Here is a 23,922-nt window from a genome sequence, read left to right on the forward strand (position 1 = left end):
GATAACGAGGGCGACCCGTGCGCTTTTTGCCGTGCAACCTCGACACTCCGGACGCTCGCCCCGCCTCGCGCGATCAAACGCCATAACGCGTGCGCCGCCGGCCGCGGGCCTGTATGACGCGCGTTCGAATTACCGCCGCCATACTCTTTCGACGATGGAAAGCACGCTCGAGACGCGCGGAGCCGGCGACGACGACGACGGGCCTCCTCCGGTGCTGTTCCTCGTTGCTGCCGTCCGTGCGATACCACGAGGACGCCGGTGCTCGACACCGGTCTCGGCACCGCCGGAGGACGATCGAACGTCCGCCGTCTACGTCCGCCGCGGAACTCGAGTCCGACGAATGCACACCCTTCGGAATATCCAATAATATTCGATCTTCCGGCGGACACTTGAGGTCGCGGGATGAATATGCAATCGATTTGCGTATCGGACATAGCCCAGCCAAATGTGATACTCCGGATTTCCGATTAATATTCGAGGGCGTTTCAATACGCAATGATGTTTCTGGATATATTCGTCGGACGTCCGATAAATATTCCCAGTGCGCGTTCAATGTCCCATGATGCGCCAAAGGCGGATTTTCAAGGTAACATTACGAAATATCGGTGTCCGAAGGATATCGCCGGATGTATTGGATTTCTCACGAGAACCTTGAATCGCTATCTTGAACTTGTCTGTAACTTGGCGCACAAAATCCTCAAGTCCCATCTTAAGAGTTGCCGTACAGTCGGCATACACTGAAAACCCTGTTTAATTTCTGCTCAAATAAAATTTGATTTGGACATGGGCTAACGAATGTTTCGGCTGTGGGGACCAAAATTTCGTTCTCCGAACCGAAGGTGTGGTTCTCTGAAACTAAACTTCATTTGCCTTTTCAAGAACCAAATTTTGCTTCTCGCCAATCAAAACATTTGTTTGTTCACATCCAAAGCAAATTTTCTCTGAATCAACTAGGTGGATTTTTCAGTGTGATAAAACGTTTTTTTTTTTTTTTTATGAATTTTACAACGCTTTCGGAATCTAATAGGAAAGTACGTTTTTTGATCATTGCCAAGAAATACATTTTCACATCGAATACAAAGGCGCGCTGCGGAACTCATCGAATAAAGTATTGCGATTTTTATTATAGCCACTGTACATCTAGAATCTCGATATGATTCGATATTTCCCCAGCATATCGATCCAATTGGGCGAACAAAATATGGATAATCGCATGTTTTCTTCCTATAATTTCGGGTAAATGTGTTGTCTCTCCACTCGAGCTTGTTTTCGCGCACTTGGCTCGAGACATTACCGTGTCTCTTGATCGCCAGTATTTCAAAACGTTAACTTCAATCTGACTAAGCCTGTCTGATGCGTGATATCGATATTCTATCTGATAAATCATCGATAAGCAAAGAACGAACCGAAGGGTAATACGAAAGATACAAGATGTGTACTTGAAATATCGTCGAAGTTAATAAAAAAAGAAAAGAAAATTAACATTTCGACACTGTGTGATTCATGCGGCATATTTCAGCACTGTGAACTGAAATTATCCCTCCCGTTGATTCGCGTAAAATAATGCAAACTCGGCGAAAGGAAGAAAAGAACACTGCCGTCGAAAACTGTTAACCTCGAAAATTAAATCTAGTCTAAATTACCGAATCGTTCCGTCCTTTCGCTATAAAATTCGTCGATTGGCAAAAAAATCTACCCCCTCTTGCCGAAACCCGGGATTGAACCGGGGACATTTAGATCTTCAGTCTAACGCTCTCCCAACTGAGCTATTTCGGCTCACGTTAGTCGTCAGTCAATCACTGATCTTCCATGCCGTGGCGCTGCCATACTGCTGTCATTGACACTACCGCACTACCACCACGCCACCGCTATTACCGTGCAATCATGAAGTACCGTTGCAGCGACCTTCGCACGTCTGAGTCCGATAGCGGATAACAACGCGCAAAATTTCAGTTTATTCCAGTTCTGAACGATCGTGCGTAATAAAAGTCTGAGTAACGGCGAAACTGCAGAAAAATGCGAGGAGCGATGGTGAACTGTAACCAGGTGCAGACCGAGGTGATAACCGAGGGCCGGTGGATAGAGGAAGAGCCTCTACCTCACTCCACCAAGCAGGTAGTGTTGGTAATAACGGGAAATCCGGGTCTCCCTGGCTTTTATGAGAGCTTCATCAAGGCGATCAACTCGAAACTTTCGTTCGACACACCTGTGTGGGTCGTCGGTCATGCTGGACATGTTCAGCCACCGGAGAACCTGGACATCGCTATGCCCAGTAATAAGAAGTGGCGGGATCATTATGGTTTGACGGCTCAAGTTCAGCACAAGGTATATTGCATATTTACAGATGGATTTTATTCCTTACTTATATTATCTCCCATGCATATCTTTGACGTTGATATTTGCGGCACAGGCGGAATTCATTAAGACCTATGTTCCGGAAGACGTTCAGCTGTATCTCATTGGACATTCCATAGGTGCTTGGGTTCTGCTCAACTTGCTGAGGGATCCTGACATCAACAAGAGAGTGAAAAAGTGCTACATGTTGTTCCCAACGATAGAATACATGGCGGAGACTCGCAATGGCAGGATTTTTCACAATATCGCAAGTATCTGTATATCTAATGTTAGCTATTGCCGCAATATTTATGACGTTCATGAAGTATTACAAACGTGTATTGACTATGCGACTATAATGGGGAGAACAACGCGCATGTTTTATGTCACTGTCTGGCTCTAGCTTGCAAAAAATATAAATTATGAGGCCAGGCTTTTTTAAAGCCCGAGGAACTTCGACAGACAAGAACTAATGAATTGATAGACCTGGCCTCTGATAAGAGGCTGCAGCTCAGGATCTAAGCTGAAAGAAAGAGTGGGGGGTTGTACAATAGATCTCTAAATCTAAATGACCTTAGGCGCACCGGTTGCTCCGCCCATTGAATTGCTATTACTATTATCACTACTGTTAAAGAATTACAAATATCACGGTTACTTTGTACAGTTTGAAATATTTATCTCCTCATTTTCAGATATCACGCGTGGCACCGCTGTGGATCTTCTTATCTTGGTTTTTTACAACAATATTCCCATCATTCCTGCAAACATTTATGATAAGTGTCTTTAGTTTCTTTTATGGCATCCCAGCGAAATATAACAAGGTAGTTCAGAAAATGCTGGATCCCAGGGTATTGTATAGAATAATTAATCTTGCCAAAGAGGAGCTCAAATATATCAAAGAGGCTGATCATGAAACTATATCGAAGTATAGTGATAAACTTTGGTTTTATTACGGCACTATTGACGGCTGGGTCCCAGTCAGGTATTATAAAAACATGATGACAAAACATCCAAATCTGAATGCTCAGTTATGCCAGCGTGGTTTTTACCATTCGTTTGTATTGAAGAATGATGTAGACATGGGCCACATTGTTGGTGAACTCATTAATAACGAGTGACTCGAGGATTCGAGGCATTAATGTTTCCTATTCGAGTTTGTTATATCTTTCGTGATATCTTGATCTTGTAGCATTTATTTTTGGTAAAGTAATTTCATACAAAGGTATACACGGTTTATTGTTATTGTATTATTTTTTAAATATCTGTTTTTACACTGACTTTTTTGATCTTGCAATAATATGTTAATAATGGTTATTTATAAGATGGAAATAATACTAAATAGTTTATTGGCAGTAATTGTAAGGAATTACGAAATAAAATCTATTCGTATTATTATTTCGAAATCTTTCCAAGATTGGGCGTATTGTGTTTTGACAACCCACAATGCCAATTTTATAACCCTTATATACTTTATATAATGTCATGAGCACATTGATTTGGTAAATCTACATCGAAAAAGATAGGTACATGTTTGAGCGTTTTAATATTTTATTAAATTATACAATTATATTGCATTGAAATTATATTGTATTAAGTTGCAAAAGTATATTATATTGCATTGTATTGAATAGTTGTATTAAAGTATATTAAAGTACGTTACATTCCATTAAAATTGGATTTATTAAATTGTGGACGAAACGACGAGACGGACTCTGGTACCATACAACGAACGGTAGTGTACAAATTTCAACGAAAAAATATTTCAGGATAGCCAACGGACCGTCTGACGCCATCTAGCGGTGCTGCGTTAGAAGATTCGTTAAAAGTGCTCTTTGAATTTCGGATAACTTAATCAATACTCGAACCTAGTTATATATTGATTATAAGTCAACGACATGTCAGCCGATTGAAAAATTTCAATTTCTACAGATTTGGATCTTTGCTGAAAAAAAAATTGAAGGAAGATGATTAAATAAAATATAAAAATATTATATTTTAATTACTTCATTAATTTGTTATAAGCATGATAAGTTATGATACAACATAATTCAACACACGCACGTACGCACGCACGTACGCACACACACACGCACACACACATATATAATGTGAAGAAGTGTGTGATATTATTGTTCATTGAACCTAATTACGAGTCAATACTTCGCGATAAATTTAATCGGATCGACATAGTCGTGACATCTTAGAATGATTGCCGACGTATGACATCATCGGCATATTTATACGTGATGCATCACACCAGATGGTGTTCAGTGTTCTCAGGTGGGCCCGTTTTTTACTCATGTACAACAAAAAAACTCCAGTAAAGTGCTTAAGTCTCAGAAAAGAATGCTCTGTTACCTTCAAAATCCTCCAACTTGTTTCTTAATAGCCCCTTTGAAACGTTAAAATCCACATAATGCACTAATTATTGCAGGAAATAAATAATTCCATTTATCTTAATAACGTCGCAACTTATTTATTTATTCGTCTTAAGTGCTTAAATAGGCGTCCGGTTGTACCGACGTTATTTAGACTTTAAGGAAGACTTAAATATTTGTCTGTCTTTATTTATTTAGAAAGAAGGGTAACGATAGCCACATTCCTGACAGCATACTTCACTAGCATTACATCGGCCAATATTGAACCAATGTAACGCCAAATTAATTTCATTGGCGTTTCATTGGCCAATGTTGAGTTTAATGTGCTACTAGGGATGTTTAAGTCCCACTTAAAACCAAAATAACATAAATAATATAAAATATTGTTGCAACCAGGCCTTACTGGCCTTTAATTTACTTTGCCCGCCAGACCCGCTCAAATCTCGCCCCCGCCATATTCGATTCGTATGTACGTTCCTGGATACGTCATCGTCGCTCGACGCGCATGTGCGAGGAACCGGCCCACCTGGGCACTGTTTAGCAGGTTGTTGATCGGGCTCTGTGTTCTCGTCATCCACGGCTCTTAGTCATTCGTAGTTTGCACTCGGTCGTCGTAGGATCGCGTCACCGAGGTTCGCCGTCGTCAGCAACGCGCCGAGAGACTTGCCGATCGCAAAATGTCGCGGTTTGCGGGAGCCTTGTTGTTGCTGTGCCTGCACGCAGGATTCGCTCACGGTAAGGACGAAACGAGAGATCGCCCGGCGTGCGCCTGAGAGAGATGTGATCGAATCTGCTTTGGGGAGTGGCGCGTGCTTCTCGTGAAACGAAGAGCTCCTTTCTTCTCAGCCGCGTTGCTGTTGTGTCAGAGATAATCCCCGCAGTATGTGACGAAAATCGGAGCGAATGGGTGAGGGAGAATAATTGCACGGGGAAGACGTGAGGAGAAAAATCGCAGGAAAACGCGCGAACCGCCGAAGCGAGAAGATCGAAGACGGTGGTTTCTCACGTGTATATATATATATATGTCGCCCTTCTTTTGTCTCGCCGATAGACGAGTCCCTAAAAAGGACGCCGCTTTTTGATGCACACATCAAATACCGATCGTGTATATCAGGATTCTTTTATCGGTATGAGTATACTCTGCTAATAGAATCGGTAGCAGGAAGATCACGAGCTCCTAATGCTTCGTGGTGCAATCTAATGGAAGAATTTGTTTGCTTTACTTCGTCACTTTCTCGGAATGTCATCCTTATCAAGTAATATTCATTCCGAATCTCCTCAAGATATGGGTGTTGCGATTTTTTTTTCGCCATCGACTAGATATCTCTCGCGCAGTTCAAAGGACACCGAGAGCGATCGCGAAGTCAGGTCTCTTGGGACGAAAGATGGAGACTCAGACATTTTTCGTGCCGAACGATACGACGTTTTTAAACTCAGATACGCGCACAAGTGGTGTTTTGTGAAACGGTGAGTCAATGTCCCAAGACGGGTATGCATTGTGCGAACGAACAACAAACGATAGCGAATGTATAGTGTGAATGTGTACGTATCGCGTTTGGAATGCGAACTTGACTGACGAATCGCCTTAAGGTGGGTATACACTGAGCGAGCGAACAGCGAATGTGTATATTACTGAATTTCTTTGGTAAACCACCTTATGAAAAAAGCGGCCCGAAACGCTGCGTTCGTATGCATCGTCCGAATAATGAAATCTTGCATTTGATCGCACTTCGTTCGCTCAGTGTACAGTCGTGGACTGTAAAGTTATACTATTTTTTTCTTTTTTCTTTATGAGTTTCACAACGCATCTCGAGTACAATAGGAAAATGCATCTCCTGAGAATAACCAAAAAACGGACTCTCTTATTGGACACAAGATGTGTTCCGAAACTTGTTAAAAATAGCGTCGCAACTTTTCTGTCCGCAACTGCACACCCGGCTTTTTGAGCAAATCGGCCCGAATCCTGTTCGGATTCGATGAGTAAGAAATTATCGCGGTGAAAAATTAAATTAACATTACATTCACCTATTCACATTCATCTTGTTGGCATATGCACCCTGAAGTAACACGAAATTTCAATGAATTGTTTTTCACGCGACATTTGTTACTGTATATATTACACATTGCCCAAATTGTAACAACGAAAGCCTGCTATTCGTTCGCTCAGTGTACACAGTGAGAAAATCTTGTTGAATTTAACACATTGTCCTAAACGAGATATTTTAACACTTTCACATGTCGAATATCGACTCAGTACAAAGAATATTGAGATAACACAAGCATGATATATGTTGGAACAACACAAACGGGTACATTGAAAATTGTAACAAGAGCCAACTTTACATGAGGATCAACATAACTTACATAAATTAACAAAAATCAACATAACTAGAAAATCGTTTCCCATTTATGTGTGCACCCTTTCGGCTTTCGAAAGTTACTCGGCGCGATTCTCGAAGTTTCTCGAGTAACTGGGGAATATGTGAATTAACAATAAATCTACTGTCGCTCGTTTGTTCGCTCGACTCTGTCTAATCACGCCTGATAAGATAAACGAAATTCACTGCGAGCGCTTCCTACGTGTGGGTATCCATTTCCAGTCCCTCCAGACGGGATGCTTCCGAAGGCCGCGCATTATTGCCGACGAAACCTTCAATCTGCGATTCGATCGCCGGTTGCCGATCGCGGCGACTTACGCGGCCCGATCTAATGGCCTACATGCAACACGTCACTTAACTCCTATTATTACAGTTCAATCTATTTTTTGCTCCTTTCCGAGCGATGTCAGGGAGCCGCATCATAGAACGAGCCGGACAGTGCATAGTTAATTAGGATCAGCGTTTGTGGCCGGCGTCGACGGAATCGACCCTCCTATTCCGCGCGTCTCTTCGAACGTTTATCTCGCGTGAGAGAAACTCTTCGACTGCCTCGTCGGGGACGTCGGATAGCGAGGAGAGAAAGAAATCGACCGTCCGGGCGCTCGGAAATAACTTCACGAACCAACGGCGAGTTCTCGCGACTCTCACGCTCTCGCCTTCAGAAACAAAGTGCGTAATCGTAGACGTGTATCTGATTTCGCTCTCGGGTTGTGAGTACGAATTGATAACATAAGTCGGATACTGCAGCCGTGCCTGGCGACCGAATGCGCCAGGCAAAGAATATCATTAATTTCGATATTCAACTTTTCTCCTCCTGACTTCTACACGAAGAATAATTCGCCGGCTCGGCAAATTTTATGCTGTCGCAAGTCTGTCGGTTACGGACAGCAGAACGAGTTCCTAAAAGAATGCTAATTGCCATTTTCGTTGGATTATCCTGCTGAATCTAGAAATGATTTTGCCGTAAGAATAAATTGGTGAAATTAATTAGTAAATTTGTAAAATATGTGTGAACACTATTTTGTTCTAGAGGAAAATTCACTCGGCAGAACATTTTTCATCCTGACAGCAAAACTGTTCCCGTTCTAATTACGAATAATTCGTTAATTTGGTTATACCAATTAAATTTTATCGTTGTCGCAATGAATATGCACTGAGAAAAAATACTTAAAAATTTATTAGTAGGATGTAATATTTCTGTGAAATAAACCTTATTATTTGAATTTTAAATAAACCTTATTTCTGTGAAATAAACCTTATATCCCATAAATAAATTTTTTAATATTTTAAAGTAATTTTTAAGTAATTTTTAAGTAATTTAAGTAATTTTTAAATTATTTTTCTTCTCACTGTACAGTAGCAACGATGATTTCGTTCTCTCTCTATAAAGGCAAAATTATTTTTCTCTTTAGATAACATTAAGACGTCTAAAGGATGTCTTTGAGACACCTTACAGCCATACATATTGTTTGGGATCCATGTAATACACTATGAAACAAGTGCGATATTGATATATCATCGAGAAACTTCGGTTTAGGAATCATTTTAGGAACATTCTGTCGATGATTTTTTTGTCCGCCGGGTATAATGACCATTGTAGATAGAAACATCGCTACCGTTTCGACAAAGAGAACTTCAACGAGATTTTCGATTTTCAGGGATGGATTGTAACTTTGGAACGAGCAAGAATTTCATCGAGAAAACACTGAACTCGTGTCCGGGGTTCCTCGATAATCCCTCCAAGTCCTATTGCTGCGTCGACATAGCTAATGAAAGAACCTATTGTTGCACCGCCGAGGAGTTCGCACTGAAAACTGGGTAATCGCCCGTAATTTACTCCCAATGAATTACCAGCGGCTCTCGTGTGATATCCAACAAAGCAGTATTCGAGATATGCTCGATTCCGTATGCTTTACGTCTTTAAGTACGACGTGAGCGTAACATTTTTGTTATTTATTTATTAAAGGATAAATTATATATATATTGGAAACTAATAGGCCCCCTCATTCGTAGTGTGACGTAATTGTTGAGTGACTTCTTAATGTTAAAAATTGAAAAGTGAAAGGATAATTTACATTAGTCTAAAATTAAATTTTGTAGTAAAATATTATAAATGACGTAGCATTATGTAACAAAATATTACAAATGACGTAGCAGAATGCAAAGTGAAAGAATAATTTGCATTAGTCTAAAATTAGTTCACACGCAAACTATAAAATAGTTCGTTTATCCAATTTTGATGTTGATTTTGAAGATATTTAAGGGGCCATTCGCGACAATTATGTCATGAGAAATTAGAGTATTTTTTTTACCCCTCCTCCCCCTTCGTCATATTTTGTCATGAAGTATTTGGACATTGACCCTTCTAATATTACTTGACACGTGGAATTATCCCCTCCCCCCCCCTCTCTCTCTCTCCTTCTCTACGTGTTACTAGATTTCTTTAGATCCAGCTTGAAAATAAGTGGGCCGAGGACTTAATGTGACGTTTCATGGCCTTTATTACTCCCCTTCCATCACAGCCGTCGCGGAAACTAATAGGCCCCCTCACTCGTAGTTTGACGTAATTGTTGAGTGACCTCTTAATGTTAAAAATTAAAAAGTTGGCACATGTACATATATAGGCGTAACACACATTTTATCATTTAAATATTCACTTTACGCATTGTTAAATTATCTTTACAATGATATAAAAGTTATATATATTATCAATATAAAAATTTCACCATTCAAGTTCACCGGTAAGTTTTGTGAACTTTTAAGGGGAACCAAATATAAAAGGAATACATACAAGATGTAAGAAGAAAACGAGCCGTTCCAAAACGGTTCATAGATCACTTACCCTCTGTAGATCCATATCATACATATCATACATAATTTACATTGTCCACCCGTAGACGTGGACTATTGCGTTTTACGTGCCAATTTTCTGCTAGCGACACTGAGATGGCAAAGCGTTGGACGTTAACGATATGATTATCTGAAAAGCTGACTCGCTCAGCGGATAGTGGTGCGTCATGGAAAATGATTGAGTGTCTCTATAACGTAACATTACTGTATTCCAGACTCGGTATCGTCGTGCCGGTGATAATCGTAGCGGCTATAATCATCTCGCTCATAGTGTGCTGTATATCCTGCCTCTGCTGCAGCTGCTGCCCATGGTATCGTCGGCGTCATCGAGGCACTGTCTATGGAAGTAAGCTCTCTTTCTTTCTTTCTCTCTCTCTCTCTCTCTTTCTATCTGACACACTCTTCAATCGTTACTTTTTACGGCCAAATGATCAACGTTACGCCACTGATCGCGATTTACCCGTGATTTAATCACTTTGGACGATCTGTAATTCGACACGACGTGATCGCGATTGCAAGCGCGTCGCGAATTGTGGATCGTCCGAGACGGGCTTAACGTTCGCTTCATCAAGTGAATCGTCGCTCGATGATGTATATGTAGCTTGTGTGTCAGAGACAGCGGCAATGAACGACTTTTCGCGCGAATACGAGAAACGAGGTATATGCGCGATCGCAGTGTTGAAATGAATCGGTATTGTGTAAATTAAATATTCCCGACCTCTCTCTCCTTCTCTCTCTCTCTCTCTCTTTCTTTCTCCCTTGAATTGGCCAGTAATGGAATCGTAATTCTTTCTAGGACCAACCATGGCATAATACCATTCCGACACATCCCACAAATGTCTTACGAAGAGTATCTATATGTCGGGGTTCGAAAGATTTCTAACAGTTATTTGTATCTTGCTTCCTATATGTAACCTCGCATTGAAACAATTCCCGAGGGGAACGTATTTTATAATAGTAGCGTACAATAATCGCGAAGCGGATTCTCCTTATAAAAGTGCTCGTGCGTTGCCGTGATATTTTCTTTTCCATTTATTTCTTCCCCCTTCTCTCTCTTTCTCTCTTTATCTCTGTTTTGTTGCATTTGTGTGCATTATATTTCGTTCCTCTTATGAAAGACACATTATGAAAGTCACATGCGAGGTTTTACGTTAAGTTGCAGGATAAACGCGTTGGGTTTATCGACCGTGGCATTTTTATGCGCAGAATCCGCCGTTTTAGATATAAGATCTTATTCGCACGGTGGAAACAAAGTCAAGATAGACGCGTAAGAAAGCCTGCATCGAGTCACTGCAGCCGTTTTTTATAAGTCACTTTCCTTTTCATCCTCATTGGCTCCGGTCGTACTTCGTGTAGTATTAAGCTTATTTAGAGTCTTCCGAACATGTACTTAATACATGTACGTGTACAAAGCGTTCCGTGTAACAGATGTGTCTGACAAGTTTTCGTTGTATAAAGGTTTTCTTAGTTTCTTAGTTTATACGTTATTTTTGTACCATATACGACAATATACGCACATCCATATATACTTAATAATTTTAATCATTACCGTTAAGAGAGACACGGTAGTATCGCGCGTTAAGCATATATTAACACTTACACGGAACACTTTATACGATAGATACCTCGAGTCGCATTTCTCACGATTCATTTATGTAATACGCGCGGACAAACAAACATTCCTTTCATTTGTGTTCGTCTTGTGGTATTATTAGACTCAAAGTTGTCGCCTAATACTGGAAGTTGTGAAAGATATTATTGTACTCGGAATGCGAGTTATTTGGTTTCAATACCCCTTCTTCCCCGACATCGTTCGAGACGCAGCTGATGGTCCAATGAGAGACCTTCTGCGAATCAAAAACAAACTCTCTCGTTAGACTATCGACTGTGTTCCAAACTGCATTGGAAATGTTCAGGCCGCATTGAAACCAAGTACACTCTTTCGCACGACGGCTCGTTCTTTCTTTTTTTCTCGAACGAAGTCGAAGTTAAGAGCGCATCGAACGGCCACGATTGCGAGATAGTGTTCACGAGTTGGCACGGCAATCGATTATGACAGAAGTTGAACGACAATACTCTTGGTTTCAGAATAGTTGAGCGTTTTTTTTCTCAGTTTCCGCAGTTCGGAAACGTAGCCGACAGTCTCATGAGGTAAGAGAAAATTCTGAGGATTAATCACAAACAAGTTCTCTCATTGGTTCATCAACTGCATAAAAAAAAAAAGAAACGTATTCAAACCAAATTGAAACCATTTGTACACGATGTAAATTATACACCGTGATAGACTGATGGACAAAAGTATAGTAAAATTGTATCTATCAGGAATATAATAAAAGGCTACTATTTACATCGTGTGTTGTCACTCGACATCCGTCATAACCGATTATCACGCAAGATCGCAATCGTGACCACTCGATGCGCTCCTAACTTTATCGAGGTGAAGCGTGCGCGAGTTCGTCGTATAAACGAGTGTTACATTGCTAAATATTACAAATGTATTAAAAAGAATATATACCTTTTTTCCATATACACATCAAACTTCTCTCTTGATTCGACACACAAGTCGACATATCACAATTCATCTCTCCTCATCTAATTTGTAAGATATTAATACTTACGTTTACCATGCTTATGTTTATGTATTTATATATTTCCTCACTTCCTTTCTTTTTTTTATTTCATTTAATTCCTCACGTTAATTTGCTTGCTGTCTCTGAGACAAACGCGCCTATCTTACGATTCGCCCGGGATCTTTTTGTGCCTGTTGTAGTATTTGTTCCAGAAGTTCAGGCACCTAATGTTGTGCATGTAGTTCAGTCAACGCCGAACGTGCCACCGAGCTACGCCAGCCAAGAGAATCAGAATCACTACGTGCCATATCCGACGAACCCAGCAGGTACATCAAGATTTTTGTACACAATTTATCGCATCCAGGCGACTCGAAAATACTCAGAACTGCGTGAAACATGATTCAAATCGTTGAGCCCGCTATCAACGCTATGAACGCTAACATCATAAGCATTATCGTAGCAGAGACGCTCGTGTGATAACTGTCAAAATAAAAAAGACCGAAAATTAAATAAAATCATTCACTTTTCGGTGTATGCATTTCTTACAATTACGTAAATAATGAAAAGAATATTAATGGCGTTACAAGTAACAAGTGACTTCCCAACACTCACAACTTTGTGCTTTAACACGTTCATTGCCAATCACGCGTTATCGCGTAATAGATATTTAGAATACATAAATCCTATGTACATAATAATGAAAGCATATAAATAATATATTAACTTATTTTGAGCACAATAAAAACTAAATAAAACAAATTTTTTAAATACGAAATTCCAATTTTCAGCTTGGCAATGAACGTGTTAAAAAGGTATCCCTCATCGTGATTAAATAAAAAATGTCTCAGATTTATAATGTAACACTCCAGCGTAAATTCTATAGTATACACAGCTGCCATGTGTACGTTCATTGTTGTTATCTACCGATAGCGTTCAGAGAGCTTCGAAAATGCTAAGAGCCCACGGTACACAGAAAAACGTAAGCAGCAAACAAATTGACCAATCACAGTACGTTTTTCTGAATACCTTAACACTATCAATGCTGTCAACAAACACATCTCACATCTCGGAAACGCTGCTAACGTGAACTTATAATGTCAAACACTATCATTAGTGACGTCATGATAGTATTACCGACATAACTTTCTGAACAGCGATATCGCTGATAATGAGTTCCTTGAACCAAGCAACACTAACACTGCGTCAATGTAATAATTTCCCACTCTCAACAATATAAGTGCAACACAACGCACGTTGTGTTCAACAGTTACATTCTTCAAGTGGGAAATCGTAAAGTTACTGTTACTTGGTGTGCGTTCGTTGGGATAATTCAAGTCTTAATTATTTCTCTCTCCACTTTTTCAGGTTTTCCGCAACATCCACCGCCGCAATACACCAGCGAAGCGTACGCTAAACAGGCGCCTTACAATCCCGCCTATCCTCCACAGTGATCTTCCTGATTTCCTAGTTACGCATCTCGTGGGATATTATGGACGGCAGATTCGCCAAGTTCCTTCCTCCGGTCGTCCATACAAGAATGTGATCCTCGCCGTTAAGGCGAGCGCATCCCATCACGTCGAGAAGAATACCTTACGTTCATCCACCGGTTGTCAAAACGCAGCCAACGGGCTGCCCGTGCTTTTCTAATCTTGATCGCTGCCATAAAAATATCCTCGCACAAAGTGCACAAAGGTTCAAACCCGCATCGCTTAAAAGAATACCCAGAATCATAAACTTGCTCGGCGACACAATATTCATGACGATACTTTTTTATTGTATTACACGCGTTTACATGCATTTGTTAAATATATACTCTGCCATTTCGAGGAAATATTTCGTGAGTTTTGCCAAACGGCGGAGCAAAATTGAACGTGAACTTCGTCATGAGGAGACTTTGATATAATATGAAGTTCGAAGGAGCGGAAGAAAGAGAGAGAAAGAGAGAGAAAGGAAGGATAGGTATGCTGAACCATCGAACTTCTACAATATCAAAACAGGTGTGATTGTTAAACGGCAACTGATCAAATTAACAAGCTAAAATACTCTTGACAAGGATCTATTCACTATTGTAAATAAAATAAAGTTAGTGTGCAAATTACACATTTTGGACCAATATCTGAATTTTTTAAATTAATTCAATCTTTCCTTTCTCACCTCGTACATTATCCCTTTTTTAATTAGGTATACACTGGACGAAAAGTAATTGCAAATTTTCGTTGTTACAGTTTGGAAAATGCCGTCATGCTGTATTATTTCTTAGAGCGGAAAGTAACACAATTTTTAGTTTTACATGCGTAAACATACTCTGGCGATCGTGATAGCTGGCTGAAAAATGACCCGTTATGTCAGGAATGATTTTGCGATCTTACACAACATATCGGCCAAATATCTCGGTTTTCCGCACATTTTACAAATTTCAAGATTATGAGATCATTGTGTTTCTCAGGAAAAACTTGAAAATAAAGCTACATGTTGCAAGAAACTTTTTGTATGCCATTTTTCGCTTCTGACACCATAAAACAATATGGCCGCCCGAGGGGTAGCCGAGTCTTAACGATCATGCTATACATTATTAAATATCAGAACTGCAATATATCATAACGTATTATAACAGGTTACAATCGAATGAAAATTAAATAACAAATTATGTGATAAAATGGAAGAATATTAAATTCTTCACATTTGTTCTTTAATTTTAGATATTTTATAATTAACAACACTAGTATTATGAAGATTTTCCAAGTATTGCAAGTCTTAATATAAACTTAATATAAATTATAAAATTCCTGAATTTTCTAGCAAAAATGCTATTACTTTTAAGAACCTTTTGAAATAAACGTTTTGAGCCGATATGCTGATAAAGTGGTTTGTCAAAAGGAGTTCGTGCACAGAAAAAATTGGTCTTAAATCAAGAATAAGCATCAAATAATACGTGCATCAATATAAATTCAACCAAATCAAGACTAAGAGTCTTCTAAGAAGATTACGATATTCTCGCTTATACTTGAGAATATCTATTCTTGATTCAAGACTAATTTTTTTTTCTGTATAGGCGTTCAGACGCGAATATAAGTGTTCATATTACATATTCGCTCATTCGTGCATACCCACCTTAATACTTGGAATTCACTCTTTAGGAAAATCAATGGGAGTTTCTGAACGGGGACTGCGGATCGAGGAATCCTGAAGAAACAGCGTCCGTCGATCCAGTGAAAATCGCGTTATTATTATTATTATACTCAATGCTTTTGATATACAATAATAATCGTTATATTATAATTAATTAGGTACAGGAACACTTTATCATTCGTGATATTAATTAATGGTGATCAATTACCGTAAAAATCGTTACCGAGACCGCGATGCGCGCGCCGCGTTTTTCCGCGGGCGGCGCAGCTTGAATCTCCAAATGAACGGGGGGTACACGTCGTTGCTGTAATATGTTTCTCTTTCGATCTTTTTTTTCCCCCCCATAGGGATCGCGCGCAGGAAACGAGCTCCAACAAATTATAAAGGTCGAACCGTCGATCGAAGTTCGCGGCAAGCAAATGGTGTCTTTCGCGATTTCACCTCTTACATCATTTTACGATTATCTCTACAATTTAAACCCTTCAGCCTGGAATTTTATTCTTTCAAGAAAATATCTCTCTCTTTCTCCTTCCTCTTTTTTTTTTACACGAGAACTTCTCTCTCTCTCTCTCTCATCCTTTTCCGTGGCTTTCACACGCGAGTCAACTGAACATTCTTTCCTATACAAATTCAAAGACGAATCAAATGTATATATTTATATATGTATATCAGACATATCTTTACATATTAGTGCGATCCTCTTATCAACATATACAACTATTCATCGTATCCCCACGCGAGACGGCGAATCTTTGCGGAATTTTCGGCGCGCGAGTTAACCGAGAAATTCGGCGAACCAAGACTGAAAGGATTAAACGAAGCGTGTGTGACGAGCGCGGGCCCGGTGTGCGCGCGAGAGGAAAGAAATCGATTCTCCTAGAGAACGCGCGCGAGTCGAACGATACACCGCACCTGCTGACGCAACGGTGTCGTCCTGACACTAAGAAAAAAAGGGGGAAAAAAAGAGAAAAAAAAATGATCAGGACACGACTCGAGGAGGGAAATAGAAACAACATCCGACGCGTGTCAACAACGCTCTCTCTCTTCTCTTAGCTTGGAGAAAATTGGGCCCCTGTACTCTGCAATTTATAAATATCTCTTAACCTTCTCTTAGGCTTATCTCGAGGCTTATCGCACTAAAAAGGCACATATTTTCGCACCTGATAAAAACATCATTACAATCTAAACGCTAATGATTCGGTGTTTCTTCTTTTTTCTCCCCCCCCCCCTCCTCTCTCACTCTCTCTCCCCACACCAAAGCATTCTCCGGCCTCGATGATGCTAATCATAGCGTGCTGTCGACAGAATGGTAAGAACGGCTTCTTTTTATTACACCGCTTTTTTTTACACCGCATTCGGCTGCGTTCTGCGTGAGATTATCTCTCACAGTGTCAAGTGACAATGACAACGACGGCGACGACGCGATGATAGTACAACAGAGTGGCACAACAAAACTTGACTCGAAATTTCTCTTAAAAAAAAAAATAAAAAAAATAATAAAACTTCACATCAAACGGACGCATGCGTCGCGACGTGTCCCGTGCGCAAGATATATTACGTGTATTGAACAACACGGCGCCACGTGAAATACACGTAATATATGTGCCTCCCTTAGACCATAATTTGTAATAATATCCTTCCCTACGTAAGTCTATATAGTGCCTACGCGGACCTTACTAAGGCGATCAACTACGCGGACTTTTGTACAGTCGTCTGGAGAAACTATGGGAAGTCGTCGAGAGGAAGAAAATTGTTAGTCGGTCACGATGCTCGGACACGTCGTTGCCCCCCCCCCCCNNNNCCCCCCCCACCCCGTGGAAGTGCGCTATCCGTGACCACTGAACCACGGCAGTCCCGCGTGTCGTAAGGGCTGCACTGCGGCAAAATGTATGTGTGTGTGTGTGTGTGTATAACGTTGCGTTTGTAGTCGAGACCGCTCTACATGCTAACCGTATATACAATAAAACGCTGTCGCGATCCGCTAAGTAAGTTCGTTAATAGAGCAATCCGAACCAATCACGGGAAGATATTTTGCCGGTAAATTTTTCTCAGTCACTACACGAACAGCCAAAAAAGACACGTCGCACGGAAGAGAGATAGTTTCGCTGTCGCGGCAAAACACGTTTGGACAGACTGACAGAGCTAAATTATCCTGCCGCCCGTGTATCCAAGCGAATAGCAATTAATAATCTTGACGAATCTTCCTTGTTGTCCGTGTAAGTAATTGACAAGTTTGCTGTGCCAGCAAAATGTTTTCTTCCGCGAGAGGAAAGAAAGAGAACACATTCTCCTCCGTTTTGACGAGTGCAGAAGTGAGCTCGAAACGATAAACCGGAAGTGAGAGGCGAGGAGAGTCGTCCTCCGAGGGCGTCCGTGCCAACGGAGTTCGACGGGAGGCCGTTGCTTTCGTTTTATCTCTGTCTTGCTTGCTTTCCCGCAGCGAGCCTCCAAACTCGCGCGGCGGTATTGCTCGACTCGATATATTCCTTCCTTTTTTTCTTCTCCCCCGTTTTTTCGATCGATTAAGACTACTTTCTTAGGCAATTACGAGAAAAAGAGGCCGCGTGACAAGCGTTAATGTGTATACATATAAATTACCGAGCGCACTCTCTCCTTGTCGCACGTCGGATCTCTTAAATAATATTTATTGCGGCACTTGGTCAACATTCGCGCATTTCTCTCTGTCTCTCTCTCTCTCTCTCTCTTTCTCGCTCGCTCGCTCGCTCGGGCTCCTCCCTTTGAAATTCAGTCTATTACTCGAGCGCCTTAACCTGCGCCATCACTTTACCCTCCCACAACGGAAGTACCTCGGCATCGTCCGTTATCTCCTCCTGTATGACTCTCGTGTCCAAGTCTTCGCACTCCGTTTTAAAAAAGTACCTACAATTCAAGAGAAAATGTTTATTCATCTTATGTGTTCCGAAAAAATGCTACGGCGAGATGTCATACAAAGTTTCTTATAAAACTCGAAAACACTTTCGAATTTCAAATTTCAGTTTCAAACTCTAACGTTAGTTGGCTTCGAATTAGATCTAAAATCCGAAAGGCGCCGTTACAGGATTTTTCTTTATTTTTTTTTTATTTTTCTTATTTTTTATTTTCTTTATTTTTTTTATTTTTCTTATTTTTCCATTTTACGCGTTTTGAAAAATTCAGGCACGGGAGCGATTTAGTTGTCGAAAATAGTGGGAAAAATGAGTTTTATTCTTAAAGAAAACAGTGAGTTAGTCTTAAAAAAAAGTAAGAAACGAGTCTTTCTCAAATAATTTGTACGTGAAAAATTAAATTGTTTATTTATTGCATTCTTCTAAGAGATGAAAAACATTGACCTTATAATAAAAGTCAGTGAAGAGTAAAATTTAAATTTTAAGGAACAAAGAAGTTATATGATAGCTGATAGTTATATGATAACCTAAAATTTACTTTAAACTCAGTCTTAAGCGTGTATTTCAGATATAGTAAAAAATTTTTACAAGAAACAGAAATTAAATTCTTTTTTCAAAACAACTTAGCCAACCTTTTAAGAATAACAGTCAAAGAATAACGTTCAATAATATTCAATTTAAAGAAAAGTCAATTGTACTCATACCAATTATTGTTTCTTCTGATAAACTTGGTAAAATCAACTTAAAGATAAAATCACAGCTCTTCACTTGATGAACATCGTTAAAGTATCTCATTGTTACTTCCTATTTTCTTTGAATCTTTCTTTTTGCATTTAAAGCTCGAGTCGTTAAACATTTGTCTTTTTTTTTTGAAAGATTTAAATCGAGTAAGAAAAAGTGAATTTTTTTGAAGCAAAGAAAATGAGTCGCTCCAACGCCTGAAAATCCCATAAAGTTTAAAAAAAGAATCTCGGATGGCGTCGTCTAATAACTTATCATCGTCATTTAGCGAATTATCCACTGAAATATTCCTGAAAGTTAACACGAGATCGAGCGGTGGACGAGTGCAACGACGCACGTACCGATAGTTCCCTTTCTTGGGAAGATACTCCTTGAACTGCTTCAACGTGACGTTGTGACCGGGAATTTTGGTCCTGTAGGGGACCTGCTCGTCACAGAAACTGAACACAACAATGGTGAAGTCGTCTTGCTTAGTTTTCTTCAAGGTCGACTGGTTAGACTGCATGTACGATTGACTCTGCGACGCGGGCTCGTACGCCTGTTTGGAAGCGTTCAAGTGCCGCTGCTTGCAACTGGCGCGCGCCCGATTTTCCTCCATTAGCCTTCTACACGTCTCTTCCAGTTGTATAGACTGCGGCAGACGTAAGTGTTGCATTAAATAAAGAGAACGGAAGGGAAAGGAAATAAGACAGAAAAGGAAAGAATGACGATTTACCGTGTGGGGTGGCGTTAACGGTGGCATTCCCGGGTCAGCGACGAACGGCTGGGCAGGTACTCCGACGCTCCAAGTTTCTCTGTTCGGCCTTTCCAACGATCCGCTACGCGAGCCGTACCTCTTGCCGTGACGGCTACTGTGCTTCAGCTCCACCTTCTTGTCCACTTCCTTGAACCGGGACAACAGACGAATGTCCTTGCTTATGGAAGGCGGCACGTCGCTGACGACGCTCACCCCACTGTCCGTCAGCTCCGTCATCGATTTCTTCGTCGCTGATCTTCTCGTCACGTCCGACCTTCGGAATCTCTGCTGCTCGTGACCTGCGACAAAAGCGTCGGTTAGCATCGTCAGGCTGCTGGTGATTGCACGATGATGTGAAAGGTCGATTGTATGTGGACATGGAAAAAGTTTACCGCTAAGAAGAGCGATTATTCAATTTACTTTCCTTCTTTGGAATATTTCGATTATCTTCAATAAAGTGTATTTCCTTGTAAGGTAAGGTAAGCCTTAAAATATCAAACTAATGAGATACTTGAGACGAGTAACATTTCAAATGAACTTTGAAATCCCCTGACTTTCCTGCGTTTCCCATGAGCAATGTGTAGTCTTGAACTTTAACGTTTAGAAGCAGGGATTGTAGGGAGAAGTAGCTTATATTGTTAGAAGCGACACAAACTTGAAAATATATAATCCTGAAAGCAAATTCAGGACCAGCAAAAGACAATTGGAAAAAGAAAAAAAGGATAAAAAGGTTGAGAGAATTTAAAGGAATTGTGAGTGAAGTTCAAAATTCCAGACTTTTTTTATATCTTTCCCCGGTTTTCCCCTGACATTTTGAAGTTCCACGACTTATCTCGGTTTCCCAAGTCTGATGGCAACCCCGATTATACCCCGAGCACGTATTTTCCCTCGACCGCATACCTTGAAGATACATATCCTGCTTATGGAGGGAATCGGCGTAATCGGATGGCACGGATTTAGATTTGGGCAGGTGCGAGCCTAGAGAACTCATGGAGCCAGCTCCGACGAGGTCGCTGCCTTCTTGGAAGTCGTGGATATTGCCGCTGTCGACCGAGAACGTGGAGAACACATCCTTCTCCTTCCTCTGCTTGTAGGGCCGCGGGTAATTGTGCACGGGGCCCCGTCGCCTCTCGGGCGAGTGTATCCTGGGTGAGGAGAGCCGGGGGGAGCGCGAGGGCGTCAGGTCTGACCAGACGCGCGACACGTGCTCGTCGAGGATCGCCTGATCGCTGTCCTCCTCCATGGACAGCTTCTCCCTGAGCGCGTCGCCCAGGGTCTTGTGGGTGTTACCGATCGCTTCCAACGAGGCGTCGTTCCCGCTCATCAAGTCGTCCTCCTGCAGGTGTTTGTCCAGTTTCTCCTGGGTCTTCCTCTCGCGCGCCACGATCTCCAGCTTCTCGCGCAGCTTCTCCGCGAATTGCTCCTCCGTCATCGGCTTCGACAGGTGGGATGGTACGCGCTGAGTCCGCGGGACGATGTGATGCGCCATAGGGTCGCGATTCACGCTTGCGGATTCTTTAATTGTCCTAGATTGCTTCGCGTATTGCTTTTTGCTCCTCTGTCTACTGCTCGATCCGTCGCTGTGGGCGAAGTAAATAGAGGATGAATATGCAACGTGAGTTGGTGAGGAGTCGGAAACACGAAAGATTCAGATGATATTTAAGGAAATCCCACTCTGGGATGCCAAATACAAAACTGAAGGAGACGGGAGGAGAAAGAGAAAGAGAGAGAGAGAATGTGAAATAAAAAATTCAAAAAATAACTTACACGGAGCCGTCGGTGAGGGACATATTGTCCACCTCGGTACGTGCATCACTGCTCAAACTCTGAAGCTCTGAATCCTGTCTCGATACTGGGTTGTAGGAGGAATATTGTGCGTGCAATCTGGATACGTGCATGTGATACGGACTAGCCCCATGTTGCAAGTAAACGCTACAAATGCCACGCAAAAACAGCAAAACGAAAACAACTAAATGAACGGCAAATAAAAAAAGAAAAACGAGGATTATCTCGCATAACAGAGAGATGTTCGGATAACAATTCGCAGGAATTGTACAGAAATTGTGAAACGAGCGATCAAGGTACGGTAGTCGGGGTGATAACAAAGTTATATCAAATATATCCTGGGGGGGGGGGGGGGGGNCAGTGCCAACGACAAAATGTAAAACGCAAAAGGTGGAATCTGAATTATGCAAACGTCATCACATCAAGCTTCTAAGGAACAGAAAAAAAAAACAAAAAAAAAACAAAGAATACCAGCGTTTGTTAAGGCATTCATCGCAGGGCTGAATTCGAAGCGCATTATTGTATCGTGAACGATGTGAATGTTGGAATATTAAAAAAGGACGAGAAAGAAAAGGCTCGAGTAGGTGTTGTACGGAAAGCGCATTTACCCGGCGTACATCTCCGGCTTCGGCCGCACATCCATCGCCCTGCTCTGCTGGGTGGCCATGAGGATATCTTTGGTCAATCTTAATTCCCTAAATTCACCGGGCGTCTCGCTGGCCGAGTGCGAATTGTGCATGGAACCGACAAACTCGCTGTCCTCGTGCAAGGTGGGCAGTAAACTCGGGCCGCACGAGAGGGACATCTCGCGGCTCGAGCCTGAGCTCGGGCAACCGCCCGAGTCGGGATTCTGGCAGGACTGAACGTACTGCAGGTACACCTCGGACTGCAGGAAGTTGGGGTACGTCGTCTCGTTGATCAGCCGCTCCACTTCCAGCTGCACGATGTCGAACACCTTCTGATCGGCGCGGCCCTCCTTGACCCGCCGGTCTGCCTCCTTCATCACATCCTCCGGTATGGTCAGCTGAGACTTGAGAAAAAACCTCCGGTATATGAGCTTGACCAGTTGGGATATCTTCTCCGTATCCTTCTGCTCCTTGAGGCCCTCGCAGGCGAACCAGAAATTGAGCGGTTCCACATGCCCCTCCTGATCCAGGTACCTCTTGAATAACTCCAGACCGACCGGATCCTCTAGCAGGGAGTGCAGATTTCTTGCCCACCGTACATAGGCAGGGGGAGAAACGCTCTCCATGGTAGTGGTTCCGCAACAACCCTCCGGCTCGAATCCCAATGGTGCAGAAGCATCGCAACCACCGGCCACCGTTGGTGTTGCGAATGAAGAACGTCTAGGTGTCAGAGCGGGACTCTGTGGACGGATCCTGCTGACATAACTTCCGGTTTCCTCTCCTGAAGAAAGAAAAAAAAAACAGCATGTAGTCGCAGTCTCGCGTGGCTTTCTCTCCCGTGTGCGAATTTCATTTGTGCGCCAGGGTCGTCCCTGCTATCGCATTCGATTCAAGTTTGCTTTACTTTTTACCTGGCACTGGCGGCCTGGGAGAGTTCTCATTAAAGCAACGCGCTTCACTCTGCCGAGATGCGCTCATCCTATCTATTATGGCCTTCATGTGTTATTTTATGATCTACACTTGATTTTCGCCCACGATGCCTCTTAGTGGACATGGTTAGTCCCAACCTGTAACAGAAAATCAACCAATGTGAGTCTAATTGCCATGAAATTGTGTCCCTATAACCATATAAACGTTGATGCGCACTTGAAAGAATGCACACCTGTCAACAAATATTTCACTTGGATTCAATGACACACACACACACACACATAGAGTAGTTGTATGTAAGAATCTTCAATTAATTAATTAATCAGATTTTGCTGAAATGAAAAGTAGACTTCAGATAGAATTTTAAATAGCAAAAATAAAAATTGTATGTTTGACACTTTTTTTTTCTTGACACTGTAATATGTCAGCTAAATATTATTGATCTCAGCGTAGTTATATCTCTGTAAAAGGCAGAGCTGGTAAGCGTACCAACAAAGAGCCAGCAAACCTGGGATGCTGGATCGATCCAGCTCTGCGGTGAGTCATATCTCAATTAAGCAGCTAAGGGAGTTTTTTCCGT

At 41.6% G+C, this 23,922-nt stretch overlaps 3 protein-coding genes and 1 non-coding gene across 10 annotated transcripts in view; 2 read left to right on the top strand and 2 right to left on the bottom strand.

Annotated features, from left to right (window-relative positions):
• Nucleotides 1–1,703: 1,703 nt before the first annotated feature.
• On the bottom strand, nucleotides 1,704–1,776 carry Trnaf-gaa. The gene has a single exon. It is a non-coding gene; the product is annotated as a tRNA-Phe (tRNA).
• A 74-nt stretch (nucleotides 1,777–1,850) lies between these two features.
• On the top strand, nucleotides 1,851–3,952 carry LOC106743604 (lipid droplet-associated hydrolase). The gene is made up of 3 exons (XM_014617604.1): nucleotides 1,851–2,325; nucleotides 2,411–2,602; nucleotides 3,027–3,952. The coding sequence occupies exons 1-3, from the start codon at nucleotides 2,017–2,019 to the stop codon at nucleotides 3,450–3,452; spliced, it is 927 nt and encodes a 308-aa protein (XP_014473090.1). The 5' UTR covers nucleotides 1,851–2,016; the 3' UTR covers nucleotides 3,453–3,952.
• Nucleotides 3,953–5,270: 1,318 nt separating this feature from the next.
• Nucleotides 5,271–14,625, top strand: LOC106743658 (protein shisa-5-like). 3 transcript variants are annotated; one of them, XM_014617715.1, is made up of 5 exons: nucleotides 5,271–5,447; nucleotides 8,749–8,908; nucleotides 10,156–10,286; nucleotides 12,711–12,836; nucleotides 13,876–14,625. In XM_014617715.1, the coding sequence occupies exons 1-5, from the start codon at nucleotides 5,390–5,392 to the stop codon at nucleotides 13,959–13,961; spliced, it is 561 nt and encodes a 186-aa protein (XP_014473201.1). In that variant the 5' UTR covers nucleotides 5,271–5,389; the 3' UTR covers nucleotides 13,962–14,625. The 3 variants fall into 3 exon arrangements, with proteins under 3 accessions (XP_014473201.1, XP_014473202.1, XP_014473204.1); XM_014617716.1 differs by having other exon boundaries at nucleotides 12,723–12,836; XM_014617718.1 differs by lacking the exon at nucleotides 5,271–5,447 and adding an exon at nucleotides 5,462–7,759.
• Nucleotides 14,626–17,456: 2,831 nt separating this feature from the next.
• LOC106743662 (axin) overlaps nucleotides 17,457–23,922 on the bottom strand; it is a 33,301-nt gene continuing 26,835 nt past the window's right edge. For 4 of the 5 annotated variants that reach the window (XM_014617724.1, XM_014617722.1, XM_014617723.1 and 1 more), the window contains 7 exons: nucleotides 23,324–23,479; nucleotides 22,395–23,193; nucleotides 21,769–21,933; nucleotides 20,902–21,581; nucleotides 19,981–20,300; nucleotides 19,607–19,896; nucleotides 17,457–18,519 (listed from right to left, as the gene is read on the bottom strand). In XM_014617724.1, coding sequence (XP_014473210.1) covers nucleotides 18,393–18,519; nucleotides 19,607–19,896; nucleotides 19,981–20,300; nucleotides 20,902–21,581; nucleotides 21,769–21,933; nucleotides 22,395–23,193; nucleotides 23,324–23,411 — 2,469 coding nt within the window. In that variant the 5' untranslated portion in view covers nucleotides 23,412–23,479 and the 3' untranslated portion in view covers nucleotides 17,457–18,392. The remainder of the gene's footprint in view (nucleotides 18,520–19,606; nucleotides 19,897–19,980; nucleotides 20,301–20,901; nucleotides 21,582–21,768; nucleotides 21,934–22,394; nucleotides 23,194–23,323; nucleotides 23,480–23,922) is intronic. The other variant, XM_014617726.1, reaches the window with a different exon arrangement.

Source organism: Dinoponera quadriceps, unplaced genomic scaffold, assembly GCF_001313825.1.
Source record: "Dinoponera quadriceps isolate SergipeBrazil2010 unplaced genomic scaffold, ASM131382v1 scaffold1115, whole genome shotgun sequence".
Taxonomy (NCBI): Eukaryota; Metazoa; Arthropoda; class Insecta; order Hymenoptera; family Formicidae; genus Dinoponera; species Dinoponera quadriceps.

What these genes read in the sequence shown, in the direction of transcription:
- LOC106743604 (XM_014617604.1), top strand. Translation starts at nt 2,017, where the DNA reads ATGCGAGGAGCGATGGTGAACTGTAACCAGGTGCAGACCGAGGTGATA. An exon ending in CGGCTCAAGTTCAGCACAAG is followed by an intron (nt 2,326 to 2,410) that starts GTATATTGCATA and finishes TTTGCGGCACAG; the next exon opens with GCGGAATTCATTAAGACCTA. An exon ending in GCAGGATTTTTCACAATATC is followed by an intron (nt 2,603 to 3,026) that starts GCAAGTATCTGT and finishes CCTCATTTTCAG; the next exon opens with ATATCACGCGTGGCACCGCT.
- LOC106743658 (XM_014617715.1), top strand. Translation starts at nt 5,390, where the DNA reads ATGTCGCGGTTTGCGGGAGCCTTGTTGTTGCTGTGCCTGCACGCAGGA. An exon ending in GAGTTCGCACTGAAAACTGG is followed by an intron (nt 8,909 to 10,155) that starts GTAATCGCCCGT and finishes ACTGTATTCCAG; the next exon opens with ACTCGGTATCGTCGTGCCGG. An exon ending in TCGAGGCACTGTCTATGGAA is followed by an intron (nt 10,287 to 12,710) that starts GTAAGCTCTCTT and finishes TGCCTGTTGTAG; the next exon opens with TATTTGTTCCAGAAGTTCAG.